Below are 24,663 nucleotides of genomic sequence, written 5' to 3' on the forward strand. Positions count from 1 at the left end.
ACATTTGCCCTCAATAACTGACTTTGAGTCGGGCTCATCTTCTGTGCTCAAGCCATGGAGAACTTACATGAGGCGCATTCTTGGCTGCACTTGAATATACTGAGCTTGACGTGGTGTGGGTACGCATGCGCACATGAGCACGCATACGCGTAACATGGGATATGATACCATATCGTATTTCTATTGGGCTCATATAGACTTGCATTCATTTTCACTTAAAAGCTCAAGCTGATAAGTGGTGGTATTCAAGTTTGATATAAACTCATGGTTATTATTTCTTTTCTTTTTTTCCATGTGAGATTATAATTTCTAACAAGATTGATTACCACAACCTACTGGCTCGAGTTTTTGGGTTGTAGATGAGCTTAATAGCTTATAGGCCCAGTGGATCATGTTGTTATTTTTAGTAATTGTTTTTATAAATCTACTAGTCGTGAGGCCTATGCATTGCACGGTTTTATAACGTGATATCTTTTTTTCTTTTTAACAATTTTATCATATATTAAATGCTTATTATAATGTTAGAAATCGTAATTTACAATCAACGAAAATATATTAGATTGAATATATATATATAACTTATGTTAATTTCTTGAGATAATTGGCCGGACAGTGATAGGAAATATTCCAGTCTGCAACAGATATTCTCGATAGACATAAAGGGAGTCGCGGGGAGCTTGGTGGTGCTGGTGAATTGGTTATGGGCTTGGCCAGTTTCCTACACATTCCAACTTCCTCATGAGCTTGAGTTCCTCCGGTACATCAAATAAGCCGAATGTTTCCCCACTTTAAACATGATCGAGGTGGACTCGAACCTAACATCGGTCCATTTGTTTAGGAACGCTGTATCTGTGCTCGGGATTCTCATTGCTGACAACATTGTTCATGGCAAAGGTCGTCCCGGAAACAAAGGGCAAGACGGAAGAGAAAATCCAGGCTTGCATCAATAAGAAATCGGAGAGAAAGCGCTAATGGGGACATTGAAATGAACATTTTTCTTGCTCTTATTCCATCCAAAATTAGAGTTCAAGTCCTTCCAGATTATCAGTCGTATATGTGGAGCATTTTTGTTCTACCTAAATTTAGAGTTAGATTCCTCTCGTCTTCAATGTTATTGGTCATAGAATTAATCCTTGTTCATACAAGGGCATCTCTGGTACAAAATGAGCCACTTCAAACGGGTTCATTGCTCCAGCCCAAAATACAATTAATCCAGCATGGGCTACATGAGCCCCCAAAAGTTTGCAGGATAAATTGATAAGTTGTGCATTCCCTGTCCACCAAGCAAAACTGTTGGTTTCTTGATCACGACCAGCTAATGCTAAAGTTCCATTAAAAGAGCGTTTCCACAGGATAGAACCTCTTCAGGGAATATTAAGGTTTTCATGAGGCTAATCTTGAGCCACCATCCAAGCACGAATACCGTTGTTTAAGAGAAAGTTTGTGTATCTTCTAGTTGTCTTCATTCGCAGATTTTCCAGTAAACATGAACGTTCCTTGCGGTTGGTAGATGTGATTTAGTTTTTTGCTCAGGTAGAATTTGAAAAATTGCAATGCCCGGATGAGTATCATACAATATGCAGCATCAAGCACTAAGCCACACATTTCCGGCTCTCGCATCGTAAATGCTCTATCATCATTTCAGCTGCAGTCACCTTATCGAAATTTTCAGCAAGTAGTATCTGCTAATGAAATGCAAAAGCTGAACTCTTCTGCTAAGGCTGAAAGATCTTCACCAGAGATGCATCAAGGAGATGGATGCATGATTGTGTAGGTTGCATGTGCTACCACTGGCATCACACGAGTTCGATATGTGGTACAAAGAGCCGGAAGTATTTGAGAAAGCCTGTCCCCTGGGCATAGTACCCAGCCGTCAATAATCTGGGCAGCTTATAACAAAAAGCAAGTGCCCTTTTTTATTGTTCGAATTTAAGGTCTGGATTGCCCTGTGAGAGGCTCCAATGCAGAAAGACATTACACTCTTCGCCAAGAGGATCTCAATCTTTATTGGATGTTTCGACAATTCCTTCTTTGTGCGTATGACTTAATCTCAAGATTTTTTTCCTTCTGAAAATTATACACGGCACGGATTTGTTTTTTGGAAAAGGTCGCGGTTAAGCTGTGGAAGGCACAAAAGAAGTGCGAGGATACTAGGCAATTACACCTTCCAAGTTCTCTCGACCATCGATTTTTGTTCCTTACGAAACTATTTCCTTCAGCGGAGACTTGTCTTCGTTTTCCAGAAAACCGTAGACGTATTAATTTTGGGTATATGCCATTTCAGATTGATCAGCACCTCAACAAACGTAGGAAGATTCATTGTTTTGGTTCGTCCAATGATGGTTACGTTTGCCTGCGTTGGTTCTGACTTAGACATTGTCTCATTCTTCAGTTGATACAGAGTCCTTGAACCCCTAATCATTGATGTCCGAATAATTTGAGGGTAGAAAATAAGATTTGGCTTGGCGGTCTTGAAAACACTGGTAGGAGGATCCTAAGTTAGTACCGTGTCATGACATTAGCCATTACATTGATACCGAGAAAGCTATAATCCAATTCGGGAAAAATAAAAATTACGTTATGATTCTTTGCATCCCGTATGATTTCAGAGAGTACCCATAACATATTTGTGCTGAGACTAGCTAGAGAGTTCTTGATTATGACTTCTCGTCCAGGCATCTTCCTCCTTGCTTAGGGTACACAAAGTACTCGTACTTTCGTATATTTTATCGGTCGGATGCCTACGGTGTGCCACAACCATTATTGTGCAGACGGACTGATCATGATAAGGTCTTAGGTTATATTATACGTTAATGAAAGATAACAGCTACTCTCATGAGATTTCTTGCATGATGATTCACGACCTTCGCAAGCAAAAAAAGGCCCAACCTTATATTTAGTGACAGACGCCTTTTTGTAGACGGCAAATCGAAACCGAGGGTAGCATCCAACCGGAACAGTCCGCTTAGGCAGGCACACCGTGTCGCGAATCTTGGTCCCACTGTGGCGAGTTTGTCCCACAACTAATCCCCTAAACAGCTAAGCCGCAAACTGTGGCATATGGGCAAATTACAGAAACAAAACCAAAAACTAAAACCAAAACAAGTTGCGATCATTGACTCTACCAAATCTAGAAAAGGGCAGGGCTGGGCTGAGTCACGCCCAGCTCAAATCGCATTTATTTATTCATTTCTTTTTCTTACACAAGCCAATGTTCTTTGTCCGCATCTTCATTACGTCTTCCTTGCCAATCCCCAGAGATAATATAATTTTTTGGGCACGTGGGATAAAAGACAGAACAAACCAAACGTGCCCGAAAAATTGTCCTGCTGCTTCCCATAGCTATGTCCCGCTATTGGTCTTTTGATTCTTTGGTAACTCTCCAAGGACATGATGGCATCAATCTTTCCCATGCTTTTGGATTAGCCAAAGATCAAGATTGCCCAGAGAAGATATATCACGAGCCAGATCAATGGTTACTCGGATCGAGATTCAATTTTCAATATATAGCAATACAAGAAAGAAATAGTGAGCAAGATCGAGAGATCGTGATAGCAAACAGATCAAGTTTAAACTTTTAGGCTGAGATGAAATCGTGCCCAAGAACAGGAATTGACGGACGGTGGTGATTTTACCAGGAAAAATAAGTGTCAAGAATCATTTAGAGGGATATACATTAATCAGTTGCCTAGCCAGCCGATAATATAAATGTCAATTTGCCATTGACTTAACTGACCCGTTTGGTGGGGCATGTCATGGGAAAGAAAGGACTGGTTTTCTTCCCTTAATGATAATTCAGGTGTAATGTTGATGAACTGTTCTCGAGCATCGGATTGATTTGTCCAGCTTCTAGCGTTTTCGCTCGAACAGACGAATCAAGTGAAGCATTTGTGATGTCTTGTCTATTTCAGCACATTACGGGAACATCGTTGGTTCAGTTGTCTTTTGACTAATTAGTAGCTGTGATCATATGAAAGTTGAAGCTTCTGGTGAATATTTCGATTTTCTTTTGACAGAAAAAGAATCTTAGGACAAAAAAAGGGCAAAGGTAAAAAAAGTATCTGCTTGGAAGATATTTTTCTATGTTGCAGGAAGAGAACTACATCTGTATGGAAGATCATGAGAATGGTTAGCAAATATCCAAAGCTTTCCTCTTTTTCTATGTTCTTGTCTCTAGGATGCTGTTTGCGTCTGTTTACTCTCTCATAAATGCATGTAAGCAGCACAATCAGATACTTATCGAAGTTGGTAACATCTTACAAATCCATGCGCATTTCATCTTCTGAGTTGATTTAGTCGGGACAGCCGTCGAGTGTGGCTAAAAGCCGGGAGACTGCTTATTTTGGCATTAAAAAACTAATTCACAAGTCACTGCCGGCTGCAGTCTGAATAGGACCACATGCACACTTTAATCACTTCCAAAAAAAATCAGCATTCTGTTCTGTTCTGTTATGTTCTTCTTCTTCTTCTCTGTCATTGAATTATTAATGAATCGGGATCCATCCGATAATTTCTGCGTCAGTGACAGCTACATCTCACATGCTAATAAAAAATCCGGTTAACGTAACTCTCACTAATGTACAATCATTACATCAAACTTGATCGAACATACAACAGACCTGACACGTAAGTTGATTCCGAGCCATGGATGGGGTCCAAAAGCCCACCTTATAGTGGGTGATTTCATCTTGTCATTGTTAATTACCTTAATCAATAATATGAGACAAAAATGATAAATAGCTAGCTGCCACTGTTGTGGCATTCTCTCTCCCTTCCCATATATATATACTCATGGAGTTGAACCGTTCCCTTGCTACAAGCCATCTTTAGCTTTCTCTCTTTTGTTTCTTTTTCTTTCTTTCATTATTAGGTTGATTAGGTTGTAGTGAATAAGAAGTAGGAAATGGCCATCGAACAGTACAAAGATCTCGAGAATGGCTGTGTCGGGGGTGAGGATGATCTGCAGAAGCCTCTCCTCGTTCCTCAGCAGGAGGAGGGCAAGAAGGTTGTGAGCGATGAAGACAGTGACGGTGATGAGAACAATGGGAACATTGCAATGGTCCTCCTCAGCACATTCGTCGCGGTCTGTGGCTCGTTCGAGTTCGGCTCATGCGTAAGTCCCCAGGGCCCTGCTATTAATAATTTTCGTTTCGTGATTTTTTTCCACATTATGTCTGAGAAAAGATTGCCCTTCCAATGGCCAGTGGCACTCCTTCATGGTTGGCTGCATTTTTAGTTGGATGACTTACTGGTTTTTCGGTTCATTAAAGTCTAAAATTGTTTTTCTGCCCTTTTTTTTTTGGCATTTGGTTAGGACCCAAAATTGGAATGGGAAAAAAAAAATCGGTTTTTGTTTTAGCTTAGAGTCATTATTTTTGGCAGGTTGGATACTCTGCTCCCACTCAATCTGCAATCAGGGAAGATCTAGGCCTCACTATTGCTCAGGTAAATGTGCTGCAACAATTTCCTATAGATTGATTTTCATTTAGCAGAACCATTTTTTAATGCACTCATTCATGTATTTCTCGGCATATTCATGCAGTACTCGATGTTCGGTTCGATACTGACGATTGGTGCAATGCTTGGTGCTGTCACTAGTGGCCGGATTGCAGATTTTGTTGGTCGAAAAGGGGTATTAAATATGAACCTTTACTTTTAGTCACCTTGTGTACAAATTTATCTTCAAGAATCAGTTATTTTTTAACTTTCACTGGTTTCCAACCTTCGTGTGGATTCAGGCGATGAGGTTATCAGCGACTTTCTGCATTGCTGGGTGGCTAGCAGTCTATTTCGCCAGTGTACGTGCCATTAAAGTTTTCATAAACTTTGAATTCTTTGAATGTTCAGATCAAGTTTGGGTAACTTATTGCAACATTCACTAATTAGAATTAAATACTAGACCATTTTTTGCTTATACCGGAGATTGAAAGCAGAAGCCACCGGGAAAGGAATATGAAACTGAAAGTTCTGTTTTCGTATGCAGGGAGCTCTGTCACTGGACATTGGAAGGTTCTCCACAGGATATGGAATTGGAGTTTTCTCTTACGTGGTAAATTTTTGGCACAATTTTCTCTTGCAGTATCATTTGACAAATCAATTTGCTGGTCCGAATGTCTGGTAAACTTTAGCCGATTGATCTTTGAACAAAACAGGTTCCCATATTTATTGCTGAAATCGCACCGAAAAATCTCCGAGGAGGGCTCACTACATTAAATCAGGTGCCAAAGATTCCGTGAAATATTTACAAATAGTTGAGTCTAGGAGTAGATTAACCACCATACATTTTCTTCTTCTCATATTCTTCTGGTGCTTTTGTGCAGCTCATGATTGTCTGTGGCGCTTCACTTGCATTCTTGATTGGAACCGTCATAAATTGGAGAGCACTGGCCCTTACAGGTAAAATTTAATCAAACTATGGGTCAGGAAAATTTTAATCAAGGTGTACGGTTAATGACCGAATGTTACATCTAAATCCTGTCCGTACCGGTTTAGCTTTGTTGCTTGTGCTTCAAGCAGTCTAACTGTAATAATTATGTCTAATGCGTGAAGGAATCGTTCCCTGCATTGTCCTGCTCGCGGGTTTAATCTTCGTGCCCGAGTCCCCGAGATGGCTCGTAAGCAAACTAACCATACTTCCAAACAAAAGCTTGAATATATATATATATATATATATATATATATACGGATAAGAAGTTTATCGAGAAACTGCTTTGCTTCAGGCGAAAGTCAGTCGAGAGAAAGAGTTCAGATTGGCATTACAGACACTTCGTGGCAAGGATGCTGATATTTCTCATGAAGCCGCTGAAATCGAAGTACAAAATAAATCAAATAACTCCTTTTGGTGATCCTTTAAATAGATTTTGTTTTCTGCTAATATTGATATATACCTTTTCTTTTTCCATCTAACAGGTTTATATCGAGACCCTGCAAAGTCTACCAAAAGCTAGGCTGCTTGATATGTTTCAAAGCAAGCACATCCGATCGGTCACTGTAAGTAAATTATCGTCCTCGGAATCTTTAATTGACGAGCCGATGGTTGTTTGTTTTCTTTTTCCCTTGCTTGTTTCAGATGTTTACGCGCTTGTTCCAAATGTTTCAGATTGGTGTTGGACTGATGGTGTTTCAACAATTTGGAGGAGTTAACGGGATTGGTTTCTATGCGAGCCAAACCTTTGCTTCAGCGGGTAAATTATGCCTCGTTCTAATTGCACAATATCTAGTGTCAGCTTCAACCTCATTAACTGAATTATCTCCATATGTTACAGGTACGTCTGCAGAAAAAATTGGAACGATTGCTTATGCTTGTGTTCAGGTACTTATTTTCTCGAAGATAAGCCTCAATGTTCTCATCTCACATGACACCTAACTCAATAACGGAATCATACCGTCCCATTGACAGGTTCCAATAACAGTTTTGGGAGCAGCTCTGATGGATAAATCGGGGCGAAGGCCCCTCTTAATGGTGCATACTGTTGTTCTTTTACGTTAACTTTGAAAGTATGATTACAGTGTTGCTGATAAAAGAGAGCCATTAATTCATGTAGGTTTCTGCGTTTGGGACATTCTTGGGCTCATTCCTGACTGGATTCTCATTCTTTATGAAGGTAACTACTGAACATGATTAGTCTGCTTCGATATACATCCTTTTCCTTCCAACTTCTGATATTTGCAACTTTTGTTATTGCTATACTCATTTACAACTTCCATTGAATTAGGCCAATGATCTGTTCACCGAATTCGTTCCACTACTCACAGTCGCTGGAGTTCTGGTAATTTACCTATCCGAGGCATTGCATTCACGGAAAGATTCGTTAATTTGTCCATTTCCTGTAATCTTATCTACTCTGCTCACGTGATCAGATCTTTATATCGGCATTTTCGATCGGGATGGGAGCAGTCCCGTGGGTGATAATGTCCGAGGTACATTTACAAAAACAAAACTCCATAACTTTTCCTGGTTCGGCTCCCGAGAAAATTAGTGAGAAGTAACCTAAATATCTTACTGCAACAGATATTCCCGATAGACATAAAGGGAGTCGCCGGGAGCTTGGTGGTGCTGGTGAACTGGTTAGGAGCCTGGGCTGTTTCCTACACATTCAACTTCCTCATGAGCTGGAGTTCCTCCGGTAAATCAAATAAGCTGAAGGTTTCTGCAGGTTAAACATGAATTTGGTGACGTCGAGCCTAATGTCAATCCGGTTGTTTGTCGTGCAGGAACGTTCTTTGTCTACTCAGGAATCTCATTGCTGACAATACTGTTCGTGGTGAAGGTTGTCCCAGAAACGAAGGGCAAGACACTGGAGGAGATTCAGGCTTGCATCAATAATAAGTCGGAGAGGAGAGGGCTAATACCGACATTGAAATGAACATTTTTTTCATTGTTCGAACAAAATTAAGGTTGCCACTTTAGTCTTCCAGATTGTCAGATCATCCATGGGATTGCTTAGAGTCGATCATCTATGGAGCTAAATCACTGAAATGCAACACCCGGCATGCAGATCTTACAGCTACAGTCAGTTGTTTCCGGTCCTAAGCAACCGTTGCAGCCTGAGGACCCCGCAGGAAGAAGTCGGGTTTCGGGAAGTGGATTGTATACGGTACTGTGATGAAGAAGATGCAGAATGTATTGGTCATCGTTGGATTCCAAATTTTCATTAGAATTTATGTAACAGAAATATGTTGTCGTGCAAAATAACATATGAGTCATCATTCGTTTACTGAAAAATTATCCAATTCAAAATAATTATTTCCCTTTTGGCCACTACTCAAAACAATAAATTGAGATAATTGTATTTTGCACCCTGTCCTTTGGGGCGTATTTGGGCTTATCCTATAACCTTCAAAAAGTTGCACGGTGCCCGTCATCAAAACCGGAATCAGGCACCTTTTCTGGCCAATAAAAGGGGTAAAAAGACATTTTAATGGACTACTTCTCCATTCTCTATCCAGAGGACTAATTTCGGGAACATCGTTCTCATTAGAGTCAAGTCGGACCTTCAATTAGGATGTTGTTAGTGTTTTTGGAAAACTTGTACACGGTACTAAATTTTAAAAATAACCGGAAGTTCAAAAGGATAAGGAATGATTGTAAAGACATGTCGAAATTCAAATTGTCATAAAATCGGAAACTTTACAATGAATTAACACTTAAAATAGTTCTAAGAAATCGAGTGCAAAATCACCCTTTTGTGATGGAGCTCAGTCTTCCAATCAAGGGGCTAGTATCCAACTATTGGCCGATTTTGAACATGGAGGTTTATGACAAATATATCTCAAATTACCCTACCAACCATCGACACCGAAACTTAAGAGATCTAAATCGAAGAAAGTTCGCTTTATTTAGCATGTGTTTGATGACTACTTAATCAAATAAGTGCTTAAAAATTAGTTATAACTTAATTATAATTGAAAAATGAATGAGAGAAAAGAGGAAAAGTGAAAAGATGACGGTTCAATTTACTTAATGATTGAGTCAAAAGTCACTTAACGATTAAGCCAATTTTTATTACTTACTCATTAAGTAGATTTTGACTCAGCAGATTAGACCCTCATCTTTCCTATTTTCCTCTTCTTTCCATTCATTTTCTATTATAGCTAACTTGTAATTAACTTTTAAGCACTTATCGATTAAGTAGTTATCAAACACACGTTTATACTTCAATCACAAGCCACGGTGGTTCTTTACGACTATTTTTTTTCTCAACTCATCTTCATAGTTTATTAAAATTATTGCTCAATATGTTATATTTTTATTTCAAGGTAATAATTTTAGTGTGCAGACTGATATCACAATATCCAACAAGATTTTATTAATCTAGTTCGAATTAAGTCATCCAACTAAGGAAGTAAAATTCTTTTAATATGGATTTTCTTTTCTTCATTCATAAAACTTCAATTCAATATCTTATTTAAGAAGAGTAAACGTTGAACTATTTAATGCCATCCATCTCAATTTTTTTGACATTGATGATCTTCATATATGACGTGGCGTTTGCAAGAACTCCGCGAGCAAGATCCAATGCTTCACGGCTCACCGCCACTGCTCGCTCACTCTTGCACGTACGCACGTCCTAATTGGACCTCATTCCATGAACCAGGCGCATCTGAGCCCACCGACAAACTCCTTCCCCATGTTGGCCCGCCTCTTCTAGTCATATATACGCCTGGTCCATCGAAGACCACGTGTTCCCTCGCGTCTATTACTCTCTTTATCATCCGTCCCGGTCACCAATAAATCGCACCGGAGAGCAGAAGTGGAAAAAGAAGGGGAAGGAGGAAATCCATCGCTCGCTCAAGCTCTCGACAATGGCGTCCCAAGCTGCTAGGGTTTCGTTCCGCGTAGTGGTGGCGCTCCTCGTGGTCCTCGTCCTCTTCTACGTCGGCCGCCCCCTCTACTGGAAGATCTCCGCCACCGTCCACGACATCCGCCACAACAAACAGACCGTCAAGCAAGGTAAGTGCTGCATTTCTCCACCGATCCCCGCAACATAATGCTCCAATAGCTAGCATTTCCTCCAAGCGGACTGGCAATTCCTGACGCATTTGGTGATCTCGTGGCGTTTCAGGCCTGTCGCAGATCGTTTACGAGGCGCAGAAATCCGTCGGCTGGTTCCACGACGAGTCGGACTCTGGCGTCATTGAAGACCGTAAAACTCGTGGTGCGGCCGCGGCGGCTCGGAGGCTCCTCCGCGATGGTTAATCCTTGTGGAAAAGTGCATCGATGATGGTTGGTATCTCGGCGTATGCTGCGAATAGCTGTAGAGGTAACTACATTGGTATTAGTTGAATGTGAATGGATGTTTAATAATCCGTATTAGAAGCTCTCTGTATGATCAGGAAATTCAATGCTAGGGTTTTGTTTGCTAGATCAGAACGATACATCTGGGGTTACAGTGTGGATGTGAATGGATGTTCCGATTATCTGAATACGAAGCCGTCTTCTGTATGATCAGGAAATTCAATGCTAGGGTTTTGTTGGTTAGATCAGAACGATACGTTCGGGGTTGTAGTGTGGCTGTTGTGGTGAAATGGATCAAATAAGATGCGGCGTATTTGGTTCTTGGTGTAATATCTGCATTTCTTTTTATTGATTAAATGCTACATTTCTGATGTCCTCCAAGTTAGATGATGATCCGAGAATTTCCTTTGGCTACAGAAGGAATCAGAAAGGGAACGAGCTGAAATCACTATGTTATTTGTGGAGGGGATCAATCGATGTTCAGCGGATAGCATTTTGATGATGGGACCATACCGTGGTCCGCGATTGTTGCTCATTCGAGAAAAGAACACCGGTTTTCTGCAATGGTAGGGTTTGCAATATGAAACTCAGGTTCCACCTTGGAATCGCAGTCGTGAGTTCCAAATAAAGATTCGACTCTCTTTATCGACAGAGTAGTTGGATTTTGGCATGATTGATTAGCCAAGAGATGTCCGGTACAGTTTTTGCCATGTTCATAGTGAATGTGATGTGAAATCTCTAATCAAATTTGACGTGATCATGCCAGCAACATAGTTTCTACTCGGATGATAACATGTTTGAGTTACATATTTACAGTTGTTGCATTTGCTTTTTCAAATTCCCGAGAGGGCCGAAACTTTTCTTCCTCGCATCTGACTTGCTACAACTGCACATACTCGTGTTCAAATTCGTCCCGCACTTCAGGCACAAGCCCTTACAACTGGGATCGCACACGGCATTTAGGGTGATCTCCAGGTGCACCAGGTCCCTTATGTTTTTTGATAAATCGATCTGTTTCTCTTCTGGAGGGAAGTAAAGCCAATCATCCATGTCGATTTCAGTCTCATCGGCATCTCCTTCCTCTACCTTGTCTATGAACCCAGGTGATGACTTAGACTTATCTTCCCCAGAGATTGTACCCAAGCTAAGTATCTTAGGTTCCTCGATGGGCTCGTTGGTCAATAAAATGGAGAAGTTGGAGAATACAGATTCAGCTGCCGGCTCTCCGCACCTAAGAACAAATATTTAGAGCCTAAAGCAGATTTGATAAGGAAAACAAGATTCGGTAAACAAAGCAATAATAGTGATGATCAGTGACAAGTCATTCCAATTTTATACTAACCGAATTTCAAAATAAGTAAAGATGAACTGAAGGTAATTTGAAGTGTAACAAAGCAAGCTCGGGACGATAAATTGTCACGAATTGAGAAAGCTGAGAAGGGAAATACCTGTTGCATCCAAGAGTGATGACAGTCCTAATAATACCATCGAGCCTCAACTTGTTTTTCCTCCTAGTCACGTCGACAGAGATCAGAACAGGCGTCCCGAGTGGGTAATCCTTCACAGATTTCGTGACACGCAAACCCAATGCAGAAGCCCTCAACTTGGATGTATCGGTCGAGAGCTTTTCTAGACCGAGTCTCTCCAGCGTCGTGCAGTACTCCACATGTGACACCGAAGAGTTTCTCCGGTAAATAATGGCTCCTCCCCATGGCGAGTCCAACTCTTCAGTTCCATCTAATTCCTGCTCCCCCCAGTCGATAGATAGTGCATTATCGGTATCTGGTTGAGAGCCGCTGGCTACTGCACTAGACTTGGATGCTGTCAAGCGTGTCGGTCTGAACACTCTGTGGGTTGTGTCTTTAACTAAACAGGGGGCACCGCTGCGGGTGGAAACGAAAAAGGTCCTCCCTGGTGATGCAAGTCTATGAGATTTCGATGTCGATGTTCCCAAATGATCAGAATGACATGGAGCCATGAAGGTTGGCGAGATCAGAAGTGACATTTCGACTAGAAGTGCAAACCGCAATGAGGAAAACCCCCCAAAAAAGAGCAGATTTTCCCAATACGACCTCCGAATCTATACCTGAAAACAGAAGGCCAAACAGGGATTCTAGCTGAGTCATCAACATGAAACATAGAAAGGACACAATCGAACGACGCTTCGACGAGAACAATTAGCTTCAAGCCGGATACGAAAAACTTAACCGAAGTAACGGCGAGTATGATAGAACTAAGCCCGGGAGAAGAAGAGAACGCAATGGTTATCAGTGCGGCGTTTTCACAAACATCTCACGTGCAGAATAAGCAGAACCCAGGAAAGACAAGTCTGAAGTAGTGCTGATGAAGAAGCAAGAAGCAGTGGTGAAGGGATAACTGAAACCTGTCGCAGAACGGGACGGCGTGCTTGGAGGAATGATGCGTGATGGAATGGTCGATGTTGTTCGCGCGAAGGCAGAACCACAGCTCATCCAAAGAACTGAGGAAAAACGGAGGGGGGGAGAGAGAGAGAGAGAGGTGATAAAACGACCGACCGAGTTGCCGCATGGGGGCTGGACTGGGCCGGTTGAGACCAAGGCCCATGGGCCGAACCACAATCTACCCGATGATTTATCCTCCTAACGAGGGAAGTGTGGTGTGCGGAGACTGGAGCCATGACTCGATAGGAAAAACCGATCGGGTCCCGGAAACAAAAGTTTCCATGAAGGAAATATTACGAGACACGACTTGCGAATATAACTCGGTTAGAGATTTAGGGTACTATATAGCTCGTGGATTTCGGGGAATAAAATGGAAACATCCATTATGAATTAAGAGAAAGCTAGGCTGGGTTATCGTGACTTACCGTTCAACTTCTTTCTCGTATAAGGCCATCACAAAGGTATGTACCGCATGAACAGGAAGCCCTGATCACATTATCGTTGAGCGGGTGCCGAATTTATCTAAAAATTTCTAATTTTCCTTTGGTTTTTTCCCCCCTTAATTGCTTTATGGAAATAGAAAAGGTTTTAGGTTCGTTGTGGTCGTGTCCTTGTATCAGTTATTACTATTAGGCGTGATGGTCTTAATGGCTATTAAAAAAAGAAAAAGGGTGTTCCACACACGAAGGACAGGACCACAATGAACAACTCATCTTCAAGAACCATCAGTGATCAATAACCTACATACATTCTAATAGTAAGTGGAATACAGAGATCTTACGAAACAGTATAGTTGATATTGAAAATTTGAAGTTAAAAAAAATGCATATTCACGTCAAATGATAAACATACTTTTTGAGAGCTCGCATCTACTGATAGCATAATTTTTTATAGCCGATCATAATTCATGTGGTAAGTCCTATTTATAACCTATCGTGTGGAATATCAATAAGCAAATATGAACATATTTTTATTTTAAAAGAAAATATGATTCATATTTATAAAAATATGATCAAATTTATTTATTTTAAATAAATCTGATTCATATCTATATAAAAAATTACGATATTTAATTTTAGAAAAGTAAATATAAGATTTTATGTAATTTACTTCTATTCGTATAGATGATAGATCTTTTGAAATCTTTTGAGATCAACTGGTGTTCGAATCAGTTTAGGATCGTACTTTGATTAATCCATAATCTGAGATGAGTCAAGGATAGGTTCCAGCCTCGATCGGCCGAAAGGATATTCACATGAATAAATTCCTAATGCTTGCAAGGACTCATGAAAGATTTGAAATAACTTTCGTGAATAATTATCCACTCAGCCAACAAAATGGAACCCCTCTTCAAGCTACTTCTAAAAAACTAAAACCACCCTAGATTCTCATCTGAATTTTATATATCCAACTATTATACGTTATTCTTCTTGCATTATCAGACAATTTCGGCCCGTCCAATTATCTATGGACTACATAATTTTGGGTACGAGAATGCAAGAATTATATTGGTCTTTGGAGATAATATTACAACAATGACTAGGATTATAATACGATGTGATTCATAACTAGCATTGATCACTAATTTGACATATATACATATACATATATAAATATATATAAATATATATATATATATATATATATATATCTTCATCAATATATTCAAAGTCTCAAATGGTGACTCTGTAAAATTAGGACCCTCTCCGACTTCTCTGATTGTCAAAACCTAAGCTTATCGGGTTCCAGCGAAGAGCACCACCCACACATTAACTAATTCGACATCTAGAAAAGTATATAGCCATACAATATTTTTCAACAAACCCTAAATAATCTGCACTTATATGCACGTTGTGGCTTATGCATATATAATTGTTCTATGAAGGGATCATTAGAAGAAAAGGCATTCACTTTAACCCATATTATCCTTTCAACAATTTTGAAAATATATACAAACGAGAATTTCCTTCGAAAGTGCAAGTGATGATAATGCAACTGATTTTCGTTGGGATTATATTCTTTTTTCCATAAATTAGGTTATAAGATATTAATTAATTATATTATCTTGTCATTTTCCTTCAAGAATTAGTGACGCACCTTCATATCTCTCGTGGTTGCTTACCGGGAAAAGTACTCCCCCTTTGCAATGAAATGAATGCAATCTTCTTCCCCGGGGATTTGGTCAAAGGAAAAATAGATCAAGAGTGGTCCACAAGCTTATAATGAGATAAATCATAATTGAAATAAAAGAACGCAAGAAGTTTCATAGATAAAAAAATGTCGAAATTCTAACTAGAGAATGATAGTCCGGACCCATTTATTTAGTATATCGTTTCCTTGTACTAATAATATCATCATTAATTCACAATACTCTTCCAATTCCGATTCTCGTTAGTGGACAACCGGTGCTTGTTTATCTCGTATATCTTTTCCTTTCAATATATGCTTGTGGAATGTGTTATATTAACTGACTGACCAGCTAAAATCCCGGCTTAGGTTATCAGTTCTACATGCATATGTATAAATAGAAAATTAAAACATCTTTCATAACCAATGCTTACGTGCTTCTGATTATCCAACCAAGTACAAAAAGAGGCCACTCTGTGCATGTTCCCATATGAACGATACAACCCTAAAGAGGATTTATTTATACCTATATATATAGTTCTATATATATATATATATCATGGTGTATATATCTTATATATACCCTCAGTGAGAAATGGCGCTATAGAACAATTTTGCCAGTACTTCAACTAAAGTAGAGAGAGGAAGATCAGCTAAAAAGGCAAAAGGGCAATAAAATATATATATATATATTTATTTATTTATTTATTTCACCCAAAAGAATATAATTATTATATTATTAATGCTTATTATATTAATTACTTTCATTTTGTCGGTGTACAGCCGTTTATTTTGTTACTAAAAGTTCTTTCTAAGCCTTTTCTTTCAAAATTTTTTATTAGGTGTTAAATTGTACGAAAATTTTCTATTCAAACTTTTGAATTCAGACATCCATTAAAAAAATTGGAGATTCTACCACAATTGGTAGGTAATTGTTACAGTTGTTTTATTTTTAACTATTATATCCTCTTATATAAAATATGGACGGTACATGTGTTTAATATTTTTTTACATTAGGTTTCACCCTTCTTACTTAAATTATCGATATTTTCGACTCCGCATCTTCTCGTCGAAGGTCGGTCTTACTCGTGAACTGATCCGATTCGATATTAAACCGAACCAAAACGCACCGGTGCAATCAAATTAAAAACAATTTAATTACTTAAAAAAATACGCATTTGTTCGGTCTCATACACCCAAATTGACGGAATGATTATCAATGGAACCCGGGTACCAGGTCGACCACTTAGCTCCTAACAATCCCTGCTCGAGTTTCTATAATTAATTAATAATAGAGGATCCATGAGTTTGCTCATCAAAATGCAACTGCATAACTCGTCATTTTAACAAACACAGTTCGCGAAAGATAACAATAGAAAAAAATCTAACACGCTGGGTGGACTAAACTCATCGTAGTGTTGGCTTCACATTTGAAATAAGAAATTTATAATGGAGTGATGTGGTTGCGAACATGTTCTTCATGGTGGGCATCGAATGAAGGGGGGGTTGGAAGGCTCGGGCAACGCAGCTGATGGTCGGGGTGAGGAATCGGCGATGGTGGCAGAGAGGTCAATTGTTGCAACATGTGAGGAATCGGTGATGGACCGAGTTGGAGCCAGGCAGGGAGGCAAACACCACGATCGTCAGAACTAGAGGGAAGGGGGAGGAGTCTGTGTCGAAGCGGGCTGGCGGCAGAGTGGGGAAGTGCGAACAATCGAAGGCGGTGTCGAGCGTTGACGAAATTAGGAACTCGACGATTGATTTGTGATGTTAATTTGGGGGATTTGTTCTTGTAAGAGGTCGAACAGATTTAGGGATTTTACGATTGAATTTTTCATTCGATTTGGGGGTTGGGGATTTGTCCTTTTATGAGGCCAAATAGATTAGATGGATTGATAAGAGGGATGAATCTTAATATAAAAAAAATATAAGACGCGTATACGGTCCAGATTTCATGTAGGGGATCTATTGACTGACAACCATAATTGTTATTTTTACTACCAACCCTGATAGTATCATCCATAAAAAATAGTTTGAATTGAGACTATATTTACTTGAGAATCATTTCAATTTCAAGTCATGATTTGATCACTTTCTCGGTTGGGTCAAAATAACAATAGATTGACGCATAATAGCCAACCACTTTAAGGCGATATATAAGCTCCTCGATATTTTACGTGAGTTTGTACATGCTCTTTTTTATTATTATTATTATTATTATTATTATTATTATATTATAGAGAGGTTTATGAATCTAGTCAAATAATAGGAAAAGAAATTCTAAGTGAGTACATAAATCCTTAATATAACCAGAGCCGTATTCAAAATGACCTCTTTTTTTTTTTTAGCTTGTGAAGTCATTATATTGAACCCAAAATGCCACAATAAACTCAACGGACGACTTTTAAGACCATCCCATCCCCAAGAGTCAAGAGAGAAGTAATTATATCGCCTCATCTACAGAAAATTAGAAGTGGAAATTTTGGAAAGTTGTTGGTATCATTACTCATTTATTTTGAGATATTGAATACAGTTTGACTTTATAATTAATTTATAAGGTAAGTGCACCACCCTATAAGTCCCCATTTGGGACGTGATTGGGCGTACTCGGGACCTGGCTACCATATAGATGTGGGCGCAGGCTCAATCCAATTAATAGTACAACGCAATTATATAAATATATATTTATATGCATAAACTAGTGAAGCGCCCTAGAGCAACCGAACCATCGTGTTTGATGAGCTAAATTTTTATTTGGATTACCCGGAGTATTGTACTTCTTTTATAAATAATAATGGGTTTTCAAAATGAAATATTGTATATGTTTAATTCATTAATAAATGAAGTGCAACTGATTCATGATATGGGGGAAAAAAAAAGACTAACTAGGCAGTGACAAAAGAGGGGGGGAACAAACGAATGTCAAGAGTTCGGATCGATAGGTTGGATTCGGATCTATTGTAGATATAATTAAGAATTTTTTAGAAATTACAAAGAATTTGAAAAATTAAAATGCAAGAATGATTTTTTTTTAAAGAGCATAGGTGGCGATGAATATTTCTTAATAATTAATATCTACTCCGGAAATTCACCAAAAAAAATTCACCCAAAAAGATATCTACTCCGGAAGAAAGAAAATTATAATATAGAGTATAGAATCATAGATTACCTATCTTTTTCTTTTTTGGGGTAAAAATAGATTACCTTAGTTTTATTGAGATAACCCCAATACCACGTATTATACAACCTAAGTGGTCTTCAGTAAACCTTAAAAAGTAAAAATATATCCATATATATTATGGTTAATTTTGTCCCCATATATATTTTTTTCTCTTTAACTAGAATGACTTATCCAAGGACAATATTATGAATAATGAAAAATAAAACCAGGACTTATATAGCTTTGTAATAATAGATATGCTATTGAATTTGAAGATCTCTCTAGCGTGACAATCTTACATATTAAATGAAGGGCTTCAATCTACCTGCAATATATGCCCATCTACTATCATAATTTGAAGGAACAGCACTCTCTCTAAGTCAGTTTTTGTGAACTTTCCCTCAACAGAACAAACCGATGCTATTCAGATGGTAACAGGAGAAGATCCATTCTGGGGGCAGTTTCCTCAGGAGCAGGTTGAAGAAACTTCAAAGGAGATTCCAAAGAACTTCCTAAAGTCAAGGCCTGATGCGAAAGATCAAGCAGTCCATTCGAGGCTATCAACAGTGGTTACAACTCGGGTCCGGCCGCATCGTCCTTTCCGTGACTCATTTATCACTGCGTCTAACCAAGGACCTATGGAAGTTGGGGCCTGTCCCCAGTCAATATTGGATCAAACAATAGGGGGCCGTAATACGGATCTCGATCCATACTGTAAGATCACAAATAATATTTCGAGTTATCATTTTCATTTTTGGTCAGAATAATGGAGATTTTTTTCATTTAAATTGAATCTTCCTCGGTCATCACAAGGCAGGCTGTATCTGATTGGCATGGGGATGGACCCAAATCACAGGAGTGGATATTCTCGAATCCATGATATTGCAGCTTTGTCGATTAATGGCCAATAGGTTGTCATAATCAGTGGGTCAGTTCTGCGGGGCGTTTGGTAGCAAGCTCTTGTCAGCGATGGCGCAGATTCCTAATTAACTATGTCCTAAAGAGAATCATATTATGTGTCCAAACGCCCCCAGTCATCAAGCTCTTAAAGTTCAACTTTGACCCAACTGCCACTAGAACAATAATCCCCTTTCTCTTTTCGGTATACACCACTTAATATCATTTAAAAGTTCAATAACTTCCGACTAATTCGAATTCGAATTAAATCGACTCATTAAAGAGTAAAACCTTTTCAATCGTGAATTTTTTCTAACCACAAAATTCAAATTCGAAACTTTATTTAAAAGAAAGAGATGTCGAATTATCTAAATCAACCCATATTGATTAATCCCCTATATACTATTTCGATGGTCCAGATTTGGTTAAATGCAATTTAATTCTTCTGCAGAATCCGTTGACATAAGCTAACTACAGTGGAGTCAAGCACGATCATGAAAAACACTTTTCACCGATTTAAATAAGATTATATGTGTATTGAAATCTTAAATAAAAGACGAAAATTCGTTATCATCTAAACCAACTTCTTGTTTCTGAACGCTTTCGTAAGTGCTTAGGGAATTATTAAATATTGCCAAAACCAGGAACAAAAAATAAATGCGACCTCCTTTTGCTTTGACCTTTGGCAGAAAAATGTACAAAAAGTTTTAAAAAATATCACGATTGATACAAAAAAATTTCACCAACAATATAAAAAGTTAAAAAAGCGTAACAATTCACTACATTCCGTCAATTTTGGCTTAACATTGTCAGTTTTTATCTACGTGCCGGATGATATGTCTCACCGCTTCCGATGTAACAACAAAAAATAATAAGGGTAAGTAACTTCGGTCTTCTCTAATACTCGCCATTTTACTGCATCATTCCTTTTCCTCAAGAATCCTTGACGTAATGCAACAACATAATTTTGAAAGGATCTTCTTTCAATTGGGTGAGACTTGTGAATAACTTTACAATATATAGTTTCCAGCTTGTGCAATTCTAATGAGCCGAGTATTAGTATCGATTTCAAGAAATAGTCTCGTGTTCTGTTGAGAATTCATTAGTAATTGATTCCAAGTTGATGATTGTTGTAAGTGGTTTTTATTTGATCTATACATGTTCTAATTAAGTTTGTTATGTTCTTTAGGGGTGTTTGTAAAAGTGCTTGAAAGACATGGATTGATCTGAAATTATATATTTCAAGCGAGAAATCTACTTTGGGAAATATTTGATGGGTGAGTTTAGATTAAGAATCAATATAAATATATAAAAGTCGAGACGCTCTTATGATAAAGTGCCATTACTCTACTTTTCTTAAGCCCTTAGCTCGTGGTTTATCGACTTTTGAACTACAACGATAATCTAACTCATGACAAGGAGATTCGTGTATTCGTCTTTTGATTTGCTCAAACAATTTAATTCTCAATCAGAAATTCATGAGTTGCATGCAAACTTAGGCAACGTATACATGCATATCTCATCATTTCTTGTGCTTATTAATTCTCGCATCTACAACTTTGTAAAGTGCATATATGTATAATGTGTATGTACCCACACATAATTCTAAGTTTTTGCTTTAGAAAGAGAATTAGGATTTTCATGGAAATGTAAGTCTAGATATATTCAAATTAGAGAAGAGATCTCGTCAATGCGTTAATAGATGGCATAAATGGGACATATTTGAAGGACAAAATCATCATCACAAGATCATGCAATCGGGGCCACAAACGCAGAAGAGGTGAAGTGAAGATTATCAATAATGGAATAGTAGAAGAAGAAGAAGAAGAAGGAGAAGAAAAAGAAGTAGCCAGAAAGAGAAGATCATATGCACTGTAAAAGCAATCCCTACAAGATACACTGTTGGTTGGATAAGTGACTTCTCCTTTGCAATCTGATTACCCCGAGCTCTCGGCTCCGTCCCCAGCATCGTCGCCACTTCACTCGACTCATGATTTACACACATCATATAATTTGAGAAACCGATGGAAAGGAAAATCTTTAAAAAAAAAAACTCTCAATGATTTTAAAAAGCTCCATAAACTTAGAATAAATTAAAATTTATTAATTTCTTCATATATTTGTGCGCAGGAATGCACCTAATATATATATATATATATATATATATATATAGTTGTAACCAATGCATTAAATAGGGGTAGAACAAAAAAGGTCAAAATAATATAGGGGTAAAGAGGTAAAAATTTTATTAATTCATATATTAATATACTATATATATTATAAAGAAAAATACTCAAAAGTATATGAAAAATATTTGAATCACTTATTATCATATCGTTAACAAATAAAAATAAGTTCATCATTTTAAGAAAATAACCAATGCATTAAATATAGGTAGAAAAAAGTCAAAATAATATAGGAGTAAAATAGTAAAACCCTTATTAATTCGTATTTTAATATACTATATATATATATATTATAAAGAGTATATTAAAAAATATACGAAAATATTTTAATTACTTATTATCATATCGTTAACAAATAAATTTATTCATAATTTTAAGAAAATAAGTAATCATTTATACTTATATAATCTTAAAATTAATTTTAAAAAATTTAAGCATTATAGCTACTATTATAAAAGCTTAATTGAATAAAACTTTCATCCAAGTGACTAGGTCATTTTATCTTTAAAAGTGTTAAAACTTATAAAACTTAATATATGGAATATCAATTATAATAAAGGTGCACAAGCAAATTATGAAATTTAAAAGTTTTGATAGACTCTAAGGTTTTTATTTTTCGTAAAATAAAACTAATGAAGTTATCTACAAGTATTCAAATTTTAGCTTAATTTTTCTTGAGAATTAATTTCATAATTGCAATGATGTATATATTACATGAAATCTTTATTTAAGAATTTTTTATTTATAATTAATATATATTCTTCTATTACAAGTTTGAATTTATTGCATAACTTTTTATATGCTAATATGAATTATAAATTGAAACTATTAAATTTTTATAATAAAATTTTCTTTATAAAATTCGGATAATACACGGGTCTAATAAATTAGTTATTTTTATAAGTAAGACTACATTGGGCAAAATCTCGAGGAAGAGTACAGCCAAACGGCCAAAACTGAAAACCGCAATGCAACTAGATATACTATGATATCACATGCTGATTTGCAAATGAGACAACAATAATAAAAGAAAAAAAGTGACCGAGAAAGGAAAATGAAAAGGATGAAGGCAGTGTTGCTGGTGAAGATTTCCACGTGGAAAGAGCATTATAATTGCAAAACTAGAGATTAGATAATGGGAAGGGGAACTGGTCCAATGACATCGTCTTGAATTTAGAATTAAGTGGTTTCGATTTTAATTCTCATATGTGGAACTATATATGCGCTTTTATTTTCTATTCTCTAATTTTTTTGGGTGAATAAAAAAAAAACTTGTTAGGTGATACTGGGGTCTCCGCGGCAAAGCAAAAACCTTTAATTCAGACAATGTTTAGCCTTTAATTATTTTTGGAAAAATCGAGCATGTTTAGCCTCTTTTTTTTTGGAAAAAGTAGAAAAACTCTTCTTGTAATTTATGATAGGGACAAAGTGCACCTTATATTTTTGTGATGGACAATTAGCCTCCTCGTAGTATACTTTATTAGCCATAGGAGGTTACGATGTTAGTTTTTTTCATTTTTAATCATCAATTTTTAACATTTTAATCATTTTGATTTTAAATCTTTTTTCTTTTATCATTCATATCCTCAACTTTTTATTTTTTTTCATTTAGTCTTAAAAAGAAAATCGACAGAGAAGGAGGGGTCGGGGCCTCCAATCAATGACCCGGACCACTCCACTGAGGTCACTGGCGTTTTTCGTGGGTACCGACAATCTCAATAGAGGGATTAGGGTCGCTGATTGGCGGCCCTAGCTCGCAAATTGATCGAAAACTCCGACTATGTTATCAGATTTTCATCGTTAACAAAAAAAACAAAAACAAAATTTCGAAATGTAAGAATATATTATCAAATTGTTGGGTTCAAGTTGGCCAAAAAAAATTGTTTGGTTAAGCCAAAAAAATGGTCAAATTGTCGTTGGCATGATCGAGACCATCCAAGTGTTAGTATTTTGATCCCACGGTCACCCCTTAGCAAGAAAGGCACAAGCAGAGTTCCATCAGCAGATCCCCAAGCAAAGATCTTGTCATCCAAGGGGTTAATCAAAAAATGCAACAACTATGCACCCAAAAAAAAAAAAAAGACAGTGCAACAACTTGCCCTATTCTTGGATTCTGTGCAATTTTCTGGTCTCTCACTTGTGCATCAAGTGTATCTCAATGGGGTCCTCTTGTCATGCTTTTGTAATTCGAATACTTTGCATCCCCTTTCCACGTGGTTAATGACGATGCTAATAACATACTGCTAATCATAGCGTAATTAACTAACTAGCTACGAGAAGCGGCTCGACAATGGAATTAGGATGTCTGCACTTCTACAAGAGTAGTTACATGCATATACAAGATGTAATGTGGGAAATATTACTGAAAATGCAAATTTAAAATTTATCAGGTCCGTACAGAGGGAGTCTCTGAAATTATGTTTTTAGAAGAAGAAAATTTAAATGGAATGATTATGTAATCACAAAGGGCATTTTGATAGTGCTATCCCCGATCCACATGAGTCGAACCTGAATAAAAAGTAGAGATCCTTTAGTAATATAAAATTATTGTGGGAATTATAGTGGCAAGTCAAAGCACACATATTGAATAAATAAGGAAAAAGGCCGAAAAAGGGGTCCAATTTCACACCTTTCACTAGTCTCCCAATGGGTATCCCATCCCAATATGAAATAATGGGGAAATTCTCGCAAGCCTTTATGGCTACATTAAGTCAATTCCATCAATTAAATTCCACGTGTCCCCAATCACAATGTTGGTTTACAATTTGACTATTAGTATATTTTTTGTTCCATGCCAATCTTTCAATGAAGACTTTTTTTTTTCAATTACAAAATAGATCGGTGAATATAATATAATGAAATAAAAAGTCTAATAACTAATAAATGTGTATAGATCGTTCCATAAACGAGTATTGGACCTGAAATCTATTGATTACCATGCGAAAACGTGCACCGCTGCATTACAGTCTTTTTGATTCAACGAAAATATATTTAAGCAAGCCTAACGTGTTCATAGCTAAACCTTACGTGTGGATGATTACGCATGAACTTTATTTGCAGTTTGGGACTCAAAATTCAATCGAAATACTTTTTGTGAACATGATAAAGTTAAGTCCGAATAAAACTATCTCAGTT

The 24,663-nt window shown here is 37.4% G+C and overlaps 3 protein-coding genes across 10 annotated transcripts; 2 read left to right on the plus strand and 1 right to left on the minus strand.

Annotated features, from left to right (window-relative positions):
- The first annotated feature begins 4,802 nt into the window (after positions 1-4,802).
- On the plus strand, positions 4,803-8,761 carry LOC116206649 (sugar transporter ERD6-like 16). Its single transcript, XM_031539438.1, has 18 exons — positions 4,803-5,113; positions 5,383-5,445; positions 5,543-5,632; positions 5,739-5,798; positions 5,984-6,049; positions 6,153-6,218; positions 6,321-6,396; positions 6,550-6,614; positions 6,720-6,812; positions 6,910-6,990; positions 7,100-7,184; positions 7,266-7,312; positions 7,400-7,462; positions 7,545-7,604; positions 7,716-7,769; positions 7,861-7,920; positions 8,012-8,126; positions 8,215-8,761. Exons 1-18 carry the CDS (start codon positions 4,904-4,906, stop codon positions 8,364-8,366), a joined length of 1,506 nt encoding a protein of 501 aa, XP_031395298.1. The 5' UTR covers positions 4,803-4,903; the 3' UTR covers positions 8,367-8,761.
- Positions 8,762-10,224: 1,463 nt separating this feature from the next.
- LOC116208551 lies at positions 10,225-11,507 on the plus strand. Of its 7 annotated transcripts, none has more exons than XR_004157092.1 (3): positions 10,225-10,453; positions 10,566-10,763; positions 11,156-11,507. XR_004157092.1 is itself a non-coding variant. In XM_031542047.1 (3 exons), the coding sequence occupies exons 1-2, from the start codon at positions 10,306-10,308 to the stop codon at positions 10,697-10,699; spliced, it is 282 nt and encodes a 93-aa protein (XP_031397907.1). In that variant the 5' UTR covers positions 10,225-10,305; the 3' UTR covers positions 10,700-10,726; positions 11,156-11,485. The 7 variants fall into 7 exon arrangements, 3 of the variants coding, with proteins under 3 accessions (XP_031397907.1, XP_031397908.1, XP_031397906.1); XR_004157093.1 differs by having other exon boundaries at positions 11,159-11,507; XR_004157095.1 differs by having other exon boundaries at positions 11,121-11,485.
- On the minus strand, positions 11,493-13,278 carry LOC116208550 (large ribosomal RNA subunit accumulation protein YCED homolog 1, chloroplastic). Of its 2 annotated transcripts, none has more exons than XM_031542044.1 (3): positions 13,122-13,278; positions 12,187-12,824; positions 11,493-11,969 (listed from the first exon to the last, which is right to left on the minus strand). In XM_031542044.1, the coding sequence occupies exons 2-3, from the start codon at positions 12,741-12,743 to the stop codon at positions 11,549-11,551; spliced, it is 978 nt and encodes a 325-aa protein (XP_031397904.1). In that variant the 5' UTR covers positions 12,744-12,824; positions 13,122-13,278; the 3' UTR covers positions 11,493-11,548. The 2 variants fall into 2 exon arrangements, with proteins under 2 accessions (XP_031397904.1, XP_031397905.1); XM_031542045.1 differs by having other exon boundaries at positions 12,947-13,224.
- Positions 13,279-24,663: the final 11,385 nt, after the last annotated feature.

This window comes from Punica granatum, chromosome 5, assembly GCF_007655135.1.
Source record: "Punica granatum isolate Tunisia-2019 chromosome 5, ASM765513v2, whole genome shotgun sequence".
NCBI classification, from domain to species: domain Eukaryota; kingdom Viridiplantae; phylum Streptophyta; class Magnoliopsida; order Myrtales; family Lythraceae; genus Punica; species Punica granatum.